The 21,117-nt window shown below is 33.4% G+C and overlaps 1 protein-coding gene and 2 long non-coding RNA genes across 3 annotated transcripts; all 3 read left to right on the top strand.

Moving 5' to 3' along the window:
- Positions 1 to 1,296: 1,296 nt before the first annotated feature.
- On the top strand, positions 1,297 to 10,475 carry LOC146951056 (uncharacterized). The gene is made up of 8 exons (XM_085747014.1): positions 1,297 to 1,567; positions 2,067 to 2,294; positions 2,673 to 2,875; positions 2,983 to 3,427; positions 3,521 to 3,880; positions 3,958 to 4,136; positions 4,259 to 7,237; positions 7,572 to 10,475. Exons 2-8 carry the CDS (start codon positions 2,093 to 2,095, stop codon positions 10,200 to 10,202), a joined length of 6,999 nt encoding a protein of 2,332 aa, XP_085603140.1. The 5' UTR covers positions 1,297 to 1,567; positions 2,067 to 2,092; the 3' UTR covers positions 10,203 to 10,475.
- Positions 10,476 to 12,420: 1,945 nt separating this feature from the next.
- Positions 12,421 to 12,837, top strand: LOC146951055 (uncharacterized). The gene is made up of 2 exons (XR_015027776.1): positions 12,421 to 12,611; positions 12,693 to 12,837. It is a non-coding gene; the product is annotated as an uncharacterized LOC146951055 (long non-coding RNA).
- A 3,623-nt stretch (positions 12,838 to 16,460) lies between these two features.
- Positions 16,461 to 18,079, top strand: LOC146951054 (uncharacterized). Its single transcript, XR_015027775.1, has 4 exons — positions 16,461 to 16,686; positions 16,766 to 16,860; positions 17,040 to 17,098; positions 17,905 to 18,079. It is a non-coding gene; the product is annotated as an uncharacterized LOC146951054 (long non-coding RNA).
- Positions 18,080 to 21,117: the final 3,038 nt, after the last annotated feature.

Genomic DNA, 21,117 nt, shown 5'->3' with positions numbered 1-21,117 from the left:
TTTTCCTACAATAAGTTAATATTAAACAATATGACCAAATAATAGGACTCAAGAATATCCCAAAAATAAAAATAAAAATAAAAATAGGACTCGAGAATATATGAATTTTTATTTTGAATGTTTTTTTTTCTATGTTATTTAGATATTATAGAATACCTATAATATCTATATAGTAGTAATAAGAAATTAAGAATACATTCCTTCAAAATAATAATAATAATAATAATTAAGAATACATTTTATATAGCAAATTCCAAATTGACTCGAAAATGAACCAAAAACTTAGAAGTTATAAAGCAAGTCAGAATATATTATTGACGGGTGCTTACCACATAGATACTATTGGTTTTTCTGGTGAATATATTATTGGTTATTTTCTTCATAAAATAATATATGCAGAACTTGATACCTAAACTACAGGAAAGACAAAAAATAAAATAATGTACATTTCATCATGCTTCGAAAATTCCGTTAAGCTTCAATGAGTAATATATAAATAAGCACATTGTGATGATTCCGAATCTTGAAAAGCATATAATTATCCACAGTGAGTAAATCATGTTTGCATATTGGATGAGAGGTACCAAACTCTTTGCATATTGTTACACATAAATCGACAATAATTTGATCATTGTTTAAATATGTGATTAATTACATGAATATGAATATTATCGTTTAAATATGTGATTAATTACATAAATATGAATATTTGAAAAACATTTGTTGAGGGAGCATCATAAGTGAGCTAAAGACCACCAAGAGAATTTGACAACACATTTTTACTCGAAACCTTATAGCATTGAGTATATGAATCACATCTCTAATATATCTTTCATTTAGTTCATTTCTAATCAATGTATAACCAACCACTCACATTTAAATTCCAACACTATAACAATGTGATTTAGTTGCATGTGTTTGTACATGTAGAAATTTTTTTGATCTAACAACGTTAATGATCACAAGGATGATAAAAAAAATGTCACCATCAGACGTATTTTTCCAAGGTAATATTCCTTAGATAATCCTATGTTGGCATCTGTTGGATACACAGTAAAATTCTAGTAGTTATCGAGGACCAGGTAAACAATATTTTCATCTTGTCACTACTCTATGGATTTTATAATCTTATAAATTGAACCCTTTCATTCATATTATATATACTACACCAGTGAGCTCAGCAGTTTCATTCATATTTCCTTACATGCCATTTGGCATTCACTAAGAATAACCAAATTAATGTGTTTCATCATCACTCAGGTAACTATAATACAAGTTACTACTTTTCTTCTCTTTACTACATTTTTTCTTGCTTATCATTTTTTGCTAGCTTTAACTCATTTCTATACCAACATGTTTCATATTTGGTATGAGAAATTGTCTGATATTTTCCCACAACATAAACATGTATATGGAACTATATGTCATGCATTATTCACTTCAAAATATCAAGAGTTTATGCTGATAATGATATTGCAATCATCACAGCAAGTATTGCATGCAATGCTCCTAGCTGGTTAAGTCCTCATCAAGATTGATAATACACTGCACACTTCTCATCTCAAAGGTATGTATATCTGTCTCCCCATTTATCTCTAAAACTAGTGAATCATGTCTTTTCTAAATTTAGTAACTTATCCCTTAAGGAAAGGAAAAAAACTTGTTCAGAAGATCATATTAAATTCCCTGAATAACCAAACTTGTTTAGCAACTTCCTTTAGGACCTGTTTTGGTTTATTTATTTGAGTTTACCTACTGGCATAAACACTACTGTTTGGAAGTGCCGATGGAAACAATGTATAACATGTCCATAAGCTGTTTTAAGCTTATTTCCTTAAGTTCTCCAGGATAGCTTGTAAAAATGACTTATAGCTTATATGAGAATAGTTTGACTTCAGTTTACTTTAGTTATAGACATAGCTATCTTATACAAAAACACTTATACGATAAGCGCCTAATTACATTGTTTATCCAAACATGTTCCCGTATTTCAATTCTTGTTAAATTCTTGTAAAGACGAATGCAGTCATTGTAGTAGTACTGATTTCTTCAACTGATTTCGGCAGCTTTCTCATAGGTATTTAATTCAAAGATGGATCCTGAAAGATCAATAGAGGAGCAATTCTCCAAGCTACATCCTTCCTTGCCATTAAACACCAGAATTGGAATAGTAGGTGCTGGTCCAAGTGGCATATCAGCTGCTTATGCATTATCAAGGCTTGGTTATAATAATATCACTGTCTTGGAGAAACACCATGCAGTTGGTGGCATGTGTGAATCAGTAGAAATTGAAGGTACACTAGCTATACCATAACAACACTCTATTAACTATACTCTACAGCTGATTCAATTGACTATGAATATAACTAAAGTGACTTTGATATTCAATAAATTTTAGAGATTTAAAAAAAAATAACAGAATTTTGTGTTTGTTTACCATAATGAAAATCATTTTAGAAAAAAAAAAACAGTTATCGAAAATTATTCTTAAAAGAAGCTACTTAAAACAACTTCTCATTCGAAGCAGTTTTTAATTTCTTTAGACTCTCATTTTTTAAAAAAATCCGCAAGAAACGGATAAAAATATTGAAAGCGATTAGTTTATTTATTTATTTTAAAAGAGTTTTGTACAAAAAAACTTTAACAAACGAGCCCTATATATGTTTATGTAGGAAAAGTTTATGATCTGGGAGGGCAAGTTCTGGCTGCAAGCAGTGCTCCTGTCATCTTTCACTTGGCAAAAGAGACAGAATCTGCGCTAGAAGAATTGGACTCTCACAAGCTAGCTATTATTGACACTTCCTCAGGAAAATACCAAGATATTAAAGTTGCTGATGATTATGTATCTGTTATGTCACTTACACTGAAAATCCAAGTTAGTCTTCCGTTTATCTTAGACAGATACATAAAGAAAATAATTTAGTTCCTATGAGTTGACAATTGAAAGTTGAATATTGTTAATTCTTCTTGTGATATTAACAGGAAAAGGTGAAGAATTCCAGTCGTTTTGGGGTCCACGCTGTCAGTGAAGTTGCCGCGGACTTAACTACAGAATTTCTTAAACATCATGGACTGAAATCAGTTCCTAATTCTGTTGCATATGGTTACACAGCTTCAGGATACGGATTCATACAAGACATGCCTTATGCTTACATTCATGAATTTACCAGAACATCCATGGCTGGAAAAATTCGACGATTTAAAGGTGGATATACTAGTCTATGGAAGAAGATTGCAGACTCACTTCCTACAAAGCTTCACTGTAACACTGAAGTGTTGGCAATAAGGCGGAATTCTGACAGTGTCAATGTTAATGTCAAGATCTCAAATGAAATTGAGACGATGGAATTTGATAAGATCATAGTCTCCGGTAACTTTCCACTAAAATATGGAAGAACTTACAGATCAGCGCCTTCAAATTGCATAGGTATGTAAACTTCTAACTGCTCCATATTTACTTATTATGTTTGTTGACTACTTCATCCTGATAGATACCTGATGAGGTTAAGTATTGTTGCAGATTCTGAAGAAGAGGTGATGGATGCTAGTGACATTGAAAAGGAGTTATTCAGCAAAGTAGAGATAAATGACTACTACACCACTGCTTTTAAGATCAAAGGGCTGGATCATATGCCAGTTGGATTTTATTATTTTAATGAATACATGGATGATCCGAGTACAATCGGAAATCCAGTTGCCATGCAGAAGTTTTATGCTGATACTGATATATTCTTGTTCTGGTCATATGGAAACTCCTTTGATATTAAGGGACCAACTATCACTGAACTTGCAATCAAAGCAATAAAAGCTATAGGGGGAGAAGTTGAGAGCTTCATTCTTCAGCGTCGCTTTAAGTATTTTCCTCATGTTAGCAGCCAAGGTATTTCAGAGGTTTTTAAATTTCCATGTTCTCCCTTTCAAGTAGTAAGGATTCTGAATTTTCAAGTTTGAATGCAGATATGAAAAATGGATTCTACGAAAAGTTGGAATCAGAGCTCCAAGGTTCAAGGAATACTTATTATGTCGGTGGACTTATGGCATTTGAGCTCACGGAGAGAAACTCATCTTATGCCATGGCTCTTATGTGCAAGAACTTTGCAAGTAGCAGTGATTTGCCAGTGTTTCCTTACACTAAGGTAATTTGACATTTATATATTATTACCTGGTATAAATTTGAATATTCCAGACTTTTAATTAATTTTGGGAAGTCATGTTTTCCATGTATATAAAGTACTTACGAAAAGTATGTCTTATGCAGAGTTTGTTTCCTTTGCAAACCGAGTTTCAGAGAAAGGAACCCAAACAACTAGCTGAATTGCCCGGCGTACAATTTCCCAATTTGCCTACTTTGAATGGCTATTTAAAGCACTGGGGAACCCATCCCGTCACTGAAGACAGAACCCTTTATAGTTGGATAAATGAAGAAGGGACAGCGACCAGTAAGAGGACATACAGAGAGCAACATTTAAATGCTTCTTGCATTGCAAGTAAGCTCTTAAAAAGCCAAAAGCCGGTTATCAAGCCCGGTGACAAGGTTCTTCTAGTCTACGTTCCCGGTCTAGATTTCATTGATGCATTCTTTGGATGCCTAAGAGCTAGAGTTATACCAGTCCCGGTTCTTCCCCCAGATCCCATGCAAAGAGGCGGACAAGCACTTTTGAAAATTGAGAACATTGCCAAGTCATGTGGCATAGTGGCAATTTTATCAACAGTTGCTTATCACTCAGCAGTACGTGCAGGTTTAGTGAAAAACTTTATCACATTGAAAAATGGGAAATCCTCTGCTCGGTGGCCGAGTCTTCCGTGGCTGCACACTGATAATTGGGTCAATTACTCAAGAAGTTCTGCTATGGAAGATCTATATGATGATCAGCGTGAATCTCAGCCTGGTGATATATGTTTCTTGCAGTTTACTTCAGGATCGACTGGTGATGCTAAAGGAGTCATGATCACCCATGGAGGGCTAATTCACAATGTGAAGCTGATGCAAAGCAGATACAAGAGCACCTCAAGGACAGTACTAGTGAGCTGGCTTCCTCAGTATCATGACATGGGGCTGATCGGAGGACTTTTTACAGCTCTTGTTAGTGGTGGAACTGCCCTTCTGTTTTCACCAATGACATTCATCAAGAAACCACTCTTATGGATAGAAACCATGAGCAAGTATCAAGCAACACACAGTGCTGGACCTAACTTTGCTTTTGAGTTAGTGGTTCGAAGGTTAGAGTCTTCTGACAAGGCTAAACTTCAGAATCTAGACCTTTCATCCATGATTTTTCTTATGGTGGCTGCTGAACCAGTGAGACAGAAGACTCTAAAAAGATTTCTTGAGCTGACCGGTCCTTATGGCTTGTCTCAAAAGGCGATGGCTCCTGGATATGGCTTGGCAGAGAATTGCGTTTTTGTTAGTTGCGCATTTGGAGAAGGCAACCCTATTCTTGTTGATTGGCAGGGACGCGTGTGTTGTGGATACGTTCATCCAGGGAATGCAGATGTTGACATCAGAATAGTTGATCCTGATGGCATTGAAGAGCTTCAGGAAGATGGAAAAGAAGGAGAAATCTGGATCAGTAGTCCAAGTGCAGGAATAGGATACTGGGGGAAGGAAGAACTGAGTCAGTCAACTTTCCAAAATCAGCTTCCGAACCATCCTGGACGCTTCTACACAAGAACCGGAGACTTGGGAAGGATAATTGATGGAAAGCTATTCATCACTGGAAGAATCAAGGATCTTATAATTGTTGCTGGAAGAAACATCTATTCGTCAGATGTTGAGAAGACGGTAGAGAGTTCGTCTGAACTTCTTCGTCCAGGGTGTTGTGCTGTCATCGGCGTCCCTGAAGAAACTTTATCAGCAAAAGGGATTTCCTTGCCGGATGGTTCTGATCAGGTTGGTTTGGTTGTGATTGCAGAACTGAGGGATGGTAAACCAGTTAGCAAAGATGTGGTTGAAGATATTCAGACTCGCGTGGCGGAAGAACATGGAGTCAATGTTGCTTCTGTCAAGTTGATCAAGCCTAGAACCATCAGCAAAACAACATCAGGAAAAATTAGAAGATTTGAATGTCTCAAACAGTTTACAGATGGAACACTGAATTTGGTGCCACAACCTATTCTGACAAAGAAAAAACTGGTAAGGTCGTTCACTACAGGAACGTGTAAAGAAGGAAGAACACCCCGAGCACAGCTAGCGAATAGCACACCTATAACTAGTCCAAGAATTGGTAACAAGGAAATTATGGAATTCTTGAAAAGGCTTATTTCTGAGCAGGCTGGAATCCCGGTAAGCAAAATCTCTGTTACAGACAACATGTCAACCTATGGAATGGATTCAATCAGCGTGGTTAAAGCAACTCAAAAACTCTCAGATTTCCTTGGAGTTACTGTTGCAGCTATAGATGTTTTCAGTGCTTCCTGCATTCAAGAATTGGTCAACTTCTCAGAGAACCTTCTGTTGAAGTCACAACCTAACCTTTTGAGCAATCCATCCTATGCTCCAGAAGCTGAAACTGAGTCTACTGAATTTATTGTGGATGTGTCCAAGCCTCACCAGTGGGGTATACATTTACTTCAACTCTTGGCACTTGTTTTCATTTCTATCCTTCTGGTTTCTCCTGCTTATCTGTCCATCACTACTTTTCAAAGTCTCATCGCAAGTTTCGGTAAATCAGCATATGGAATTCCTTTGTCAAACTATATATTTTCACTTGCCTTGGCACCACTTTCTTGGATCCTTTGCATTGCTTCTACATGCATTTGCATTTCATTTTTTGGAAATTCTTTCTTGAGGCCAAATTATGCTCTTACTCCTGAAATGTCTATCTATTCAATTGCCTTTGTCAAGTGGTGGGCGCTTTATAAAAGCCAGGAAATTTCTTCCAAAGTTCTGGCAACACACCTCAAAGGAACTGTGTTTCTGAATTACTGGTTTGAGATACTTGGTGCAAGAATTGGTTCCTCAGTTTTGCTTGACACGGTTGACATCACAGACCCGTCACTAGTTTCAATTGGTGATGAAGCTGTCATTTCTGAAGGGGTTTTGGTTCAAAGCCATGAGGTAAAGAATGGAATTCTTAGTCTCCATCCTATTAGGATTGGCCGAAATTCTTCGATTGGACCTTATGCTGTTATTCAAAAAGGAAGTATTATCAAAGAAGGAGCTGAGATACAACCACTACAAAAAGTTGAAGGAGGCCAACATGTTCTCAAAACTGCAAAGCTTAATAATGTTAAAGAGGTTAGTTCCAAGTACCAAAACATTTTATATTCCAATACCATGCAAAAGTTTCAATTTTTTTTTTTCGGTAATTAGATGCAAGAATTAGAGGTTAGCAGTTGTGTTATTTGGACATGAAGTTACAAACATCGTATGTGACACTGTGTTTATCAATATCTCTCTTTTACTTTATATCCTCTACAACTTACACACATTTCAAAAACACACACAAAATCCAAATTCAACATCAAAATTTTGAGTCAAAAAATCATGTCTATAATAATTGTCCATGATTCACAATATATTAAATATATAACAGAAATTGATATTTATTTATTTTTTTCTTTGGTTTCAGAATGCGGTGTTGCTTGTTACTACCACCAAAACCGAGTCTGATGCTATATACCATTTTCTTGGGATTTATCTTGTTGCCTTTGTTAGTTCCCTTGCTGCAGCTATTACTTACTTCATGTATACATGGTTCTTCCAAAAACCTGCTTCAATCCAAAGCTTTTCATTTGTTTGCATATGTGGTGCCTTTCATTGGATTCCATTCACTATTACTGCATATGCTACCATGTTTTCTGAAGTTCAATCAAATCCCATTGCCTTTGCCATTTCATTTACATGTGCTTACTTGCTTCATGGTCTCATACTCACCTCTCTCACATGTTCTTTGACTCGTTTACTCAAAAGTCAAAAGCAAACACACTTCAAAACCTGGCTTCAAAACCAATTGACTCTTTCCTGCCACCTTAGATTTGCAAAGCTTCTCTCAGGAACAGAAGCCTTCTGCGTATACTTACGCCTTATCGGTGCCAAAATTGGTAAGCATTGTTCCATCAGAGCGATCAATCCAGTTTCAAACCCCGAGTTAATGTCAATTGGTGATGGTGTTCATCTTGGTGACTTTAGCCGCATAATCACTGGTTTCAACTATTCCGATGGATACACTTGTGGAAAAATAGAGGTTCAAGATAACTCAGTTGTAGGTAGTCAAAGCCTAATTCTCCCTGGTTCACTTGTTGAAAAGAATGTCATTCTAGGCGCACTTTCAGTTGCTCCAATGAACTCTATACTACATGAAGGTAGTGTTTACATTGGATCTCAGACCCGAGTTACAATGCAGAACTCGGGAAATGCTAATTTTGATGAAAGAATAGAGGAGATGGACATTGACTACAAGAAAATAGTTGCGAATTTGGCTGCAAATTTAGCTGTAACAACTATGAATGCTAAAGCAAGATATTTTCATCGCATCGGTGTTAGTGGAAAAGGGCACTTAAAAATATACAACAAACTTGAGGGTATTCCAATGCACAAGATTTTTTACCCTGGGAAAAGCTACCCTATCATAGTAAGACATAGTAATAGCTTGAGTGCTGATGATGATGCAAGAATTGATGCGCGTGGCGCTGCTTTGAGGATATTTTCTGATGAACCCGCTACAGATTCTTCTGATTCTCCTCCTCCTACTCTCATTGACTTAACACTAAAAACAGGAAATGCATTTTACGCTCGAACTCTTGCTGATTTTGCAAGCTGGCTTGTGTGTGGACTTGCTGCAAGGGAAGAACTGGTAAAGAGTGCTCCACATGTTCGTGAAGCAGTGTGGAATTCGCTAAGACATGCTGATTCGTATGCCGAAATGCATTACTACTCAAACTATTGCAGGCTCATGCGGTTCGAAGATGGACAACAAATGTATGTGAAATTCAAGTTAAGGCCTCATGACACCAGCATCAGTGAAGACAAAGGTAAAGTTAATCCAACAGGGATTCTGCCACCAGAGACAGGTGCAATTCCTAGAGATGAAAATGATTCACGTCCTTTGCTTTTCCTTGCTAATGATTTTCAAAACCGTGTTAGTTCCTCCAATGGAGTTTCTTATGTTTTTCAAATTCAAGTAAGGCCAGTTCCAGACGATACACAAGGCCGCGAGGTTGCATTGGATTGTACTAAACCATGGGATGAAAATGAATTCCCTTTCATTGATGTTGGAGAGATTAACCTCAATGAAAATCTTCCTATGGAAGATTCACAAAAGCTTGAGTTTAATCCTTATCTTAAAAGCAATGAGTTAGATACAATTTCAGCTACTTCCAGCACACAAAGTGCTTCAATTGATCACGGCCGTTCATTGATCTATGAAATTTGTCAGCACGTGCGCAATAGACAGCGACTCCCAGAAGCTTGGAGAAACCTTGTACAACAATCCAATGTTAAGGTTGACTTGTCCTGTTGTCCAATAGCATCATCAGCTCCATTGCCTGAAAAAGAACCATTGCTGAAAAAGAAACTAACACCGGCATTAACATTGACAAGAACATGGTATCAAACATTCTCAGCACTCTTCATTCAGCCATTACTACAAACAATTTTACCTCACATGGTAATTGGTTTAGCTGTTTTTGTTCCTCTAAACATGGTTGTTTATTTTAAGGATGTCAAAAAACTTCCACTCCATTGGTTGCTTCCATTTTTTTGGATCCTCTCAGGTTTTATAGCTGCTTTATCATGTGTTATAGCCAAAAGGGTACTTGTAGGAAAAAGGAAACTTGGTGAAACAATACCTATATGGAGTAAAAGAATTGTCTTTGATAGCACATGGCAAGCTATAAGAACATTGGTTGGTGATTACTTCATGGATATAACAAATGGCTCATTTTTGTCTGTGATTTGGATGAAAATGATGGGTGCTGAGATTGAAATGGATGGTGTTTATGTGGATAGTAACGGAGCAATGTTGAATCCTGAAATGGTGAAGATTGAGAGAGGTGGTTGTATTGGAAGAGAGGCATTGTTGTTTGGACATATATATGAAGGTGAAGAAGGTGGAATGGTGAAATATGGAGAGATTAAGATTGGTGAAGATGGGTTTGTTGGTAGTAGAGCTGCGGTTATGCCTGGTGTGGAAGTTGAGTGTGAAGCAAGTCTTGCTTCTTTGTCTCTTGCCATGAAAGGTGAAATCATTAGGTCAAGATAGATATTATCATATTCATTTCAATTATATATTTTGTGCATGTTTGGTATCACGGTGACTTTGTTGAAAACATGGTGAAATGTCATGATTTTATATGCCCGGTGTAGTTTTTACAAAATTATATTGATTCATCATGATTCAGTGAAGTCATTGTAATATGCAACATGAATTATACATACTATGTGTATGTGGTATATTGTATGTTGAGAAATGCTAGGGACACACTCCTGGTTTGATTTTTATGATGATAAAGAATTATCCCAAGCTGTTTAATGATGTGATATGATTCTTGATAAAATATATATATATATATATATATATATATATATATATATATATATGATAATATGTTACCATATAATAATGTGGGTCATTACTCATTACTGTATTATATATCTATTCCGTTCATTTTTGTTTGTCATTTTTTAGAAATATTCTATATACTTTTTTTGAAGGAGAAATATTCTATATACTTGTTATTTTTAAAGTTCAATTCAATTTTTTTTAAGGCTTTAAAGTTTAATTAAATATTAATTATTATTTTATCAAAATATTTTTAAATATTTATTGTAAATAAAGAAATAAAATGAGATAATAAATAGTTAAGAATATTAAGGAAAACTGATAAATAAGTCAATTAAAAGTAACAAAATTTATTAATTTGTTAGTATGTGTAGTAAATGATTCTAAAATAACAACTTGCTCTCTCAATTTTTATTAAATTATATAAATATCTATATATGTGTGACGAGAGCATTATTCCAAAGTTTTAGACCAACGGATCACGATCAAAATTGATTCATTGAGACAATATTCCAGTGTAATGCTTTGTCTACTATAGATTTTAGGTGGATTTATTTAAAATTAGTGTGTGGATAACTCAATTATGATGCTCCAACGTGATAGGCTAAACTTTGTTGTTCCACTATAGTAAAACTTGTTCCACTATATAATAATAACTCGCATTCCCTCAAAAAAAAAAAAAAACTCACATATTGACTATGAGTAAAGGAATGTTTTTTCTTCTTTTCTTCCTTTCTTTTGAAGACTATACTTTTACATGATTGACAGGCTTTTAAAATAGAGCAATTAAAAAGAGACTTGATAGATATGTGACTACTAATGTGTAGTTTCATCTCATCCCTCAAGCAAATATTAATAATTTGATAGCCCAACCCTCAAAGGTTGTTTCGTGGTGAAATATTGAGACTTATGAGTGTGCTCCTTTATAGATTTCGAGTTCGAATCACTTAGAGGCAAACAATTCACGTGTTAGATCAGTCTATACAGAGTTTTGCTCTGATTTTAGTTGGGTCCTTCGCTGGTGGATGGTGGAATTGGTCCTTCGGATCAGCCATTCTTATATTATATTGCTTTAATGTACATTAAAACTAAAGGATACAATAGCATGAACCTTGGGGCGCAATTATTTTAAGTACAGGGAAACATTGTCTTGCACTCGATTATTCAAGGATAAGTTCTTTCCTAAGTGTGATTTCCTCTTAGCATTGTTTGGCCACAATATATTCCAGATATGTATGGAAAAAATATTTGGAAATTGGAATGCACAAATTTTTGTGAAAGAAGGAAAAAGATGGTGCAATGGATATGGGGGACACTATTCCTGTTTGGAATGAGTAGTGGTGAATTGACGGTGATGTGTTAATTTCTTTGGACGACCTACATCCTTCTTTGGCTTATTTGAAGGTTGTAAATCAAAACCCTTATATAAATAGAGCTATTTCAAGGGAACTGTTCTGCTGATTTGGCAATTTCTGAGTAATTTAGAGTTAATTTTCTTGTTTTGAGTTTTTAATAGGGAGTGGCCCGCTTAATAACCCATCATTATTGCTAAGAATAGGTAAGTACACCTATTAACATATTTAATTCCTGATTTTGCCTCTTTTAAGACCATGTGATCTGCATTCCCTATTAACACGCTCCCCAATACCTGTGTTTTCTGCGGTTTCAACGCTTTCTGCTGTTAGGAAGTGATGGTTTGATTATATCTTAATATAAAATGTACATCTAATTGGTTTAATATTACAAACAATACAGACGCTCCACCTTATATGGCCAAAAAAACATTATTTTAAACACTACACAATTTGAAAGTTTTGATTTTATTTTTCTATATATACACAATGCCTTCGTTGCAGATCTTTTTCAATTTCCATTTCCTTCCACCTCTATATAGCTGTCATTGAAATCTTCATCAGTTTTCATTTGTTTCCTTTTCTTTTGTATTCCCTGCAAAAAATTTGAAGATGGATAAAATTATTAGAAAAGCTATTACATGAGAAAGTTGATGAATGAGACAACAACAAATATGAAGGAATACGAGATAAATTGTGTACTACTCCAAACCATAGTGGTTGACCTCTTCATTTCTTGCTTCTCAGATATACAAAGGTATTCCTTATATTTCTAATATACATCCTTCTAATTAGGACCATTTTAATGTATGTTAATTCTAATATACATCCTTTTTAGGTGTACTTTGCAGGCAGAAATTGTGAAGACAATGTTTGTTCATCAAAAAAGTTTTGAAGGCTCTAATTGTAAGTTGATGATTTAAATTCTGAACATCCTGAAGCAATCTATAATATTTTTTGTATTCAGCTGGGCTTATTTGTTATATTTAAGTTGATGATTTAAATTTTGAACATCCTGAAGTACCCACACCAGGAAAAGTTTATTGTTCAAGTTTAAATTCCAATTTTTATTATAAAATGACATCTGTCTAACCACATTTAAAAAGAAAGTAACATATTTTCTAAGGGATGCTTGCATAATATTCAAGAACCACTGAAGATTTACAACACACCAAGAGTCCAAAAAAGGTACATGTAATTTAGAGTTAAAGGCTTCTTTGTTGAATTATCTCATGTAGAGTTAAAAGATTAAATTCAGGTTTTGAAGTAAAAAAACATATGGGTTTCAAAAAGATTAAGACTTCAGGTTTTTCGGTAAATATGATACTTTGAATTGCAGCTTTTTCAAAGTGTCATATTTTTCATATTACTTTTACCGAGAAACCAAAATTTGTCATATTATTAGTAATCACATTAGGACTTCATGTTTTTCATTTAGAAATTCGGTAGAAAAAGGAAAACTTACATGCCTTTGTTTTCATCATGTCTAACTATTGACTCCTTGCAGAACTGTTGCTTCTAGCAGCTCCCCAAACTAAACCACATCAGATACTGACAAAGAAACAAGAAACAAAACATGTTAAATATTAAAACAAAACAAAAATGAAATTAAACAAGCAAGATACAATAAAACAGTAAAAGGAGAGCTTATTCTATGACAATTGGCATAAGGGACAAGATTACTTAAATGTCCTAATTAAAAATATTATTTAAAATTTGGAACTTTTTATTTTAGTGTTGTCCAGATGATACAAAAATTGTCATTCTACTATGCTAATAACTTAATAAGCCTTTTGTCCCATCACATCTATTTGAAATGCTTGGGCTATAAATACAAAACAATGTAAATTGATTAGCGAAGAAACATAATTAAAATGGAGAGAAAAAAACGTACAGTAGGTGAATCTAGGCGAGGGAAGTGGTTGTCTCATCACCCTCAAGGATATTAACTGCAAAAAACAAGAGCAATCAGTTGAACGCATAAGAGACACACTCAATTCAGAAGCTTAAATTTAATTTGTTTCTTTTCATGTAAGCATTCCTTTTAAGAGGCTAAACAACCATAAATTAGTCTATGAGTATAATTGGGTTATGCAACACTGCAATATAATAGAACTTATCAAGAACATAAAGCAGGAAATAATATAACTTTTGCTTGAAAGATTCCCAACAGATATTACCAAACTGATCGAATTAATCATCATTAATTGCTTTAGTTATTTGTCAACAAAGGGAAATTTGGTTTGTTTGTTTGTTTATTTGATATTGGTGCTAAATTCAGGATGCTAACATTATATAATTGCTTTGTTTGAATGTATGAAATAATTATGATAGTGTTCAAATGTATGATTCAAGATGACTGTATCATGTGAAGATGATTTTTACTGAATCATACAAGTTAAACTTTAACTCAAACCCAAGATATTAGCGAGCAAAGTTGTTTTTTCTTCAAATGATCACTATATCACCAAATCATAATTAAGTAATCCATTCCATAGTGAAGAAGTTCGTAAATTACCATTTGAATCAGTTAGAAATTGAGCATCTACTCTGCAAACAGCCATTCGACGAAAAACTTCATAGACCGTTGATGTTTCAGGCACCATCAATGACTTTGAAAGTTGCAATGATGTCAGGTTCATCTCCCCCCCTAATCCAAAACCAAGAAGAAACAAAGTTATCAGTGCACGAAATAAAAATGTTAATAGAAAGTGCAGGAACATAAGACAATATGTTAGAGTGCAGTGTCATAGATTGTTATTTCTCTTTCAACATATGTAAGAATATTCAACCATTTAGACTTATTTACCACCAATAAAAAAAAAATGATAAACAACCCAAATTTACCTCACTTACAGCCAAGTCATAAAGTATGTTTGAATCTAACACAAATTATTTTAAATTTTTGAAGCACATATGATTATTTTTTATGCAATAAGTCCAAGGTGTTAATATAATTTAACAAAAAGGTTCTCATGTTATATTAAAGAATGCAGTTTATCTATTATTGAGCAGTGCTTGCTTGTTATATTCAAGTTGTTGATTTATATTCTAGACAGTGCTTGAAGCACCCACACCAGTAAATTATATCCAAAAATGCAACTTTTCTAAACATACATTTAGAAAGAAAACTAACACATTTTATGCAGTGCTTGCATTCCATTCAAAAATCGTTGATTTACAACACCAAAAGTCCAAGAAAGGTACTTGAAAGCATGTTCCACATAATAATCAAATGCATAAGGTGTATCCTTAAAGTTTTAATTCTTATCAAATTTGGCCGAGGTGTAATGGCTCTCATCATAACATGGGAAATTGGATGAGTAAGACCTTTAGATCAGATTATCATCTTATTATTATTATTTCCATTTGAATCGGGATATGAGTATCAACAAAGACAATATGGACACAACAAATGCAAGTTGTAGAAAACAAAATTAACACTCAAAGGATAAAACTCATACCTTCATTAACATGTCATTAGAAACATATTGAGAAGATGAAAATACTTTGTTATAGACAGATTTTTAAAATAAAAAAAAATCTTCAAAATACCAAAATGCTAAATCACAAATATAGAGGAGTCACATTTTTTTTCTTAACCCAAGAAAATAATAATAATAACAATAATAATAGAAAGAAGAAAAAGACTACTTTTTTTACACAAATAAACAAAATATAAACTAATGGAATAAAGTTGAGACTTTGTTACAAACAAATTTAGAATTAAAAAAATGGCAGAGTACAAAGACAAAAATAGAGAAAGAAATTTTCCAGAAAAAAAATTGTGATTAATTTTTACTCAAATAAAAAAAATGTACATATAAAAGAAGATGGATTTTTATTCTATATTTTTACAAGAAACGAGGCTTTGTTCTAGACAATTTAAACATTGTTTTATCCGATGCAAAAATTGGTAGATCCTCAAAAATAGTGAAAAAGAACAAACAAACCTCAAACAACATTCCTTCAAATAGCTGAGGTGAAAATACTCCAGTTAATATTTTTATTTGTGGGTTTTATTGTGAATATCAAGGAGGTTCTACTTTGTAACTTGGTTTCGTCAATGGAAGCTTGTGATGGCTGGAAAACGAACCAGAAATGACAGTCTAAAAAATAGAGTTTGTAGATCTAAAAACTAAAGATAAGAGTTTTATAGAGGAGAAAGGGGGGATCATGATGGTGGTTTTATTTTAGTATGAAGCGGTCGGAGTTGATGAAAAAAGAAGAGAGAAGGTGGATGCAATGGTGGTGGAGAAGGAAAAGGTGAAAAAAAGAAAGAAAAGAGAAGGGTAAGAAGGGAACACATGCAGGCAAATGGGAACCACATAATATTAACACTATGTAGCGCTGGACAAATAATTCATTTCCGCCCGAAACCGTAATATCCGGCCCACATGAAACCGAAGCGGGCGGGTCACACGGGTTGACCGGTTGACACGGGTCAATAAAACTGGGTAGTGTTGGTTATGAATGGATCGGTTCGGTTTCTTTATTCAGGCCCAACGGAAACCGCAGCCGACCGGCCCAGTTCTTATATAATTATCATCATTTATTAATAAAATATAACACATGTAACACAGCAACACACAGGCTGTCACAAGTTACAAAATATAATAAAAAAAGTTTAGACTCCACTCTTAAACGATGTCGTTTGTCATTCTTATATAAAACACCACTCAGACTCATTTCCCCATCCCAGTAAAACCCTAAAACCACTCCTCCGCCGTTTCACTCCACCGCTGTTTCACTCCTCCTCCGTTCAACTTCCAGATTTCGCCTGTTCCAGCTCTCTCGTCTCATCAACGACTATCCACCATCATCGTTACATAGTATGTAATGGTTTTTTTTTTCCGTTTTCCCTATATTCATAGTTTAACATTTGTCTCACACACTTCTGTCTTGACCTAGGTTTGTTCATCTCCTATCCAATACTGTTGAGCTATGGTGGTCTATCATTTAAAAAGATTTAATTTTGTTCATTTCTTATCGTTGATTGATAAAAGGTAGGAGCTAGGGTTTTGATTTTGTCATTTTTAATTTTGGAAGATGAGTAAAATTGACATTTACAGTTCTTAGTTTGTGGTTTTTTTTCTATAAAGAACACATCTTTGATTTGATTTATACGCTTATTTGTTATTTATTTGATTTGATTAACACTTTTTTTTTGTTACTTTTATTTCAGCTTATTACTTGTAGAGCATGAGGAAGGAAATTGATCTTATCACTATAACTGATAAAAAGGTAAAAGCTATTAAGATATGTTGTTTGATTTTTCATTAGTTAGGGATGATGATAAACGATATAATCATTTTTTGTACTGATATGTTGATATTTTCTCTGAAAACATAATACTGATTTGTGTGTATTTGATCACTTGTATTTGTTTATTGTTGTAATTGTAAATATATCATTTCATTTTTTTAATGATTAATGTAGATATGTAACTTCTGTTTTTGATGTATTGGAGACATATTGTTTTAAACGTAGAATGATGATACACAATAGCAATCAAGAAAGTCAAGGTTGGGTTTGGTTTTAAGAATTACAGATGATAATCAGTGTTGGTGTATGGAGTTGTAAGTAAACATGGTTTCCTTTCTTTGTTTTAAGTGTATGTATGTATTTATGTATCTATGTATGCAAGTAAACATGTTTGTCTTTGCTTTTGGTAAGGTTTATATTTAACATGTTTAAAATCAATTTTCTAAACGTGATTAAGATTGAGTTCTGTTTCTTTGCTTCCTATATTGGTTATTTCTTGGTTCCATTGGCTTATTCAAAGTGTATGATGAAAACATGTAATCAAGTTGATGTAATGTGTATTCAAAGTGTATGCAAATAATGCGCTCTCTGCTTCTTTTTCCTTGATCAGTTGTGTATATTGATGGCTTTATTTCCTAGTTTTATTCTATACCTTTTTAGAATAACTTTCACTTGGAAGCTCTTAACAAATGTTTATATAAATAACCACCATTTCTGCTATTTTGTTCTCCTTTTAAGATTAACAATAATTATCATTGCTTATGGGTTTTCATTGTTTTCTGCAGCAATCTGGTTCAAGTTTCTTTATGTTGAAAAATCAGCAAGAAGCTTGCTCCATTGATTTATAATGATGGTGAAAAAGCTTATGTTTAGTTTTTATATTGGATGACTGTAATTAATGTCTTGTTATGGAACTTTGAAGTGGTTTAAAATTGTAATTTATTAAGCATGTTGTGCCAATTGATTAACCTTGAGATAAGTATGAATGAGCTTAAAAATACGTTGAATGCTCCAATTTGAAAAACTATACTATATTAATCTCAACACAGGCCCAGTTTTAGAATAACTAAGGGAAAAAAAACAGAATTTTTCTATTGATAAGTATTTTTTTCTAAAATGATTGTCCAAATTCAAATTGGCCTTTAAGTGGTGAACCGACTGAACCGACCGATGTTACCGTCTTATCCGACGAAACCGAAACCGACTAAACCGAGTCTCTAAACAGTCGGAAGTGGGTTTAGGAGTTGAAACCGTGGGTTAGTGTGGGTTTAGGTTTTCGGACCGATTTCCGACCGAAACCGACCGATGTCCAGCCCTAACACTATGGATAATGACATAAAGATAAGCATTGGTGATGCTGACACGTGTGAGAGAGGCACATAAGGCAGCCACATGTGCTTTTCATCAAGAAAGAAATAATAATTCATCGCTACCCCTAAAAAAATACACAAGGATAAGCTAAAATTATTATGAGTAAAAATGTGGCCTTATTTTATTGAAAATTTTGTAAAACTCGAGTCATAGTAATTATTCGCTATGATCCTATTTATAAAAAATATTTAAATCAATGATATACTTCATCTAAAATTTGAATCAAATATATCTTTCTTTTTTTGTTGATTTAAAAATATTTCTTAAAAATATAATCAAAGAAGTAATTTTATTTAGCTACTTAGAAATAACTGTATTGGCTGTAATTATTTATTTGATTTCCTTTTCAAATAGCAACATAAATAACAACATAGCCTTGAAAATAATTTGTAGTAAATGGTACTAGCTTAAACAAAGAGGTTTGTTTGATAAAATTATGAGAACAAAATCAATATTCAATATTTAATTCTAAATAGATAAAAGTATTAGCAAATGTTATTTATCACACTTTTCAACAAACTCTTTATTATTTTATTGATTAAAATATACATGAATCTCACTTGAGTGCATATAAATCTAATGGGATCGATGTAGAAGGGTATTTAGTTTATGTTAGAGTAAACTGTCTCTAATTTTGTAAGACAATCTCAAATAAGTCTTTAAAATTATGAATATTTTAAAATTGTCCATGGCTCCATCAAGATTTTTGAAGTATCATATCAAGAATTTTTTTGATATCTCAAAGATTGGACATAAATTGTTGTGAAGTCATACTTGATTGAACTCGGTCCTATTATCGATTAATTTATTTTCTTTTATGTGATAAATAGTTAAAAAAATGGTTCTAAAATAATGATTAATAGTTATACCAATTTAGGTGAGCTAATTTAGCTTATTCAAGAAAAAAAATGATTAATAGATATAAATGAGAGGGATGTATGCAATTTTTTAAAATATTAATAGTCCGAGTCTTGGATTCTTTAGGCCAAATACCTCTGAGTCCTTTAAATTTCCCAAACAAGTCTATATACAATAAGGAGAATGGAGGGGTTAACCTCCAAGATTAGTAAATCCATGAAGTGATTTTAATTTCCCTTCCTTACTGCTTGTCTTTATTGAGATTGAGAATGCTTGTCTATATTGAGAATGATCATAAAATTATTAAGAAATTGCCATTTATCGTATTTTGGCTACTAATAACTAAAACATTTAGTCATGAACAAAATTCTCTAAGTTTGCTATATATATGGTCAAACATATGATTTATTAGGCTTGAAATAGATAACAGACCTGTCAAAAGAGGAAATCATAGATGTATATGTATACGCCCATCGTAGCCATCCGTCCATTTGATACGTCACTGAAATATCACATCAAATTCTGGCTTAATAAAGCATCATGATTTAGTATGACTAATTATCAAGTAACCTAGGAGAGAACTTGTAAATGCCACCCCAAGAAGAATAGATAATAACGGAAGCAAATTGAAACAAAACAAAAAAAACTATCCTTCATATAAAAGGGCCATGGAACAAGGCATATACTAAAAAAAACTATCCTTCATATAAAAGGGCCATGGAACAAGGCATATACTAAGTACCCAAATCTTGATAAATTTGGTGAAACTAAATATCTTATACTATTCGAAAAGGCAAATTACATTAAAACATTACTCCAATGATACTTATTATAAAGAACTATCCTTGAACTAAATACAAAGATCACCAATTCTGAGCGTAAACACCACCCTCAAGACTGGCAGGGAACAAACATATTGCATCATTGACAAACATCACAACCTACCATTACTATGCTATATGTAGATACAAGTTGAAGCTTTGACACAACATCCCACCTTATAATACTCGACTCTGCCTTCAAAACATGTTTATTTCGTTTTTTATATAAAATCCAAATAAAAACTATTGTTTTTACAAAATCATTACAAGAATTTAGAATCCCAAATACAATGTTGATGCTGTAGATTATACCCATTATCACTTAAAAGTGTATGAGAAAGGAAACACATAATTTAAAAAAAGGGCAACCTGGTGCACTAAAACTCCCGCATACGCAGGGTCAAGGAAAGGGTCCTATCACATAGTCAAAGGTAAAACAATTGAGACTATAGTTCAAATAAATCATTGAATTTCTATCATCCTCTTCATTTTTGCAGTTGCATGCCCTTATTATAAAGTAAATTATATATCTTCTCTAAATTCAGAAGTTTAAGTTATAACATCTCAATAAGGAGGCAATTATAAGTTTTTTAAAAACGTAATATTGTTTTATTGGAAGTTCTTTATGTATTCACCATTTAAATGCTCACAAGTCACTTCTACAACTAGCTTTCTAAAATTTCTATGTTGTATAGTAAGTATGTGGAAAAAGACTTCAATAGGAAACGGCATAACCCCTATGCATTCTTTCAATATATTCATTCAGAACACAACCCCTATGCATTCAGAAAGGGTTGGTTATGCTTGTCTAACAACAGAAAAAGAGGTATTAGATAGAAAAGAAAAACTTACATGTCTTTGTTTTCATCATGTCTACTTTTGACTCCTTGCTGAACTAATGCTTCTTCCATATCCCCAAACTCAACCATATCCCATTGCTAACAAACA

This window comes from Medicago sativa, chromosome 2 (assembly GCF_051527215.1).
Source record: "Medicago sativa cultivar Bolivia chromosome 2, Bolivia_mono, whole genome shotgun sequence".
Lineage (NCBI taxonomy): Eukaryota > Viridiplantae > Streptophyta > Magnoliopsida > Fabales > Fabaceae > Medicago > Medicago sativa.
The sequence above is the reverse complement of the archived record's forward strand: the minus strand, read 5'-3'. Positions and strand labels throughout refer to the sequence as shown.

What these genes read in the sequence shown, in the direction of transcription:
- LOC146951056 (XM_085747014.1), top strand. Translation starts at nt 2,093, where the DNA reads ATGGATCCTGAAAGATCAATAGAGGAGCAATTCTCCAAGCTACATCCT. An exon ending in TGAATCAGTAGAAATTGAAG is followed by an intron (nt 2,295 to 2,672) that starts GTACACTAGCTA and finishes ATGTTTATGTAG; the next exon opens with GAAAAGTTTATGATCTGGGA. An exon ending in AGCGCCTTCAAATTGCATAG is followed by an intron (nt 3,428 to 3,520) that starts GTATGTAAACTT and finishes GTATTGTTGCAG; the next exon opens with ATTCTGAAGAAGAGGTGATG.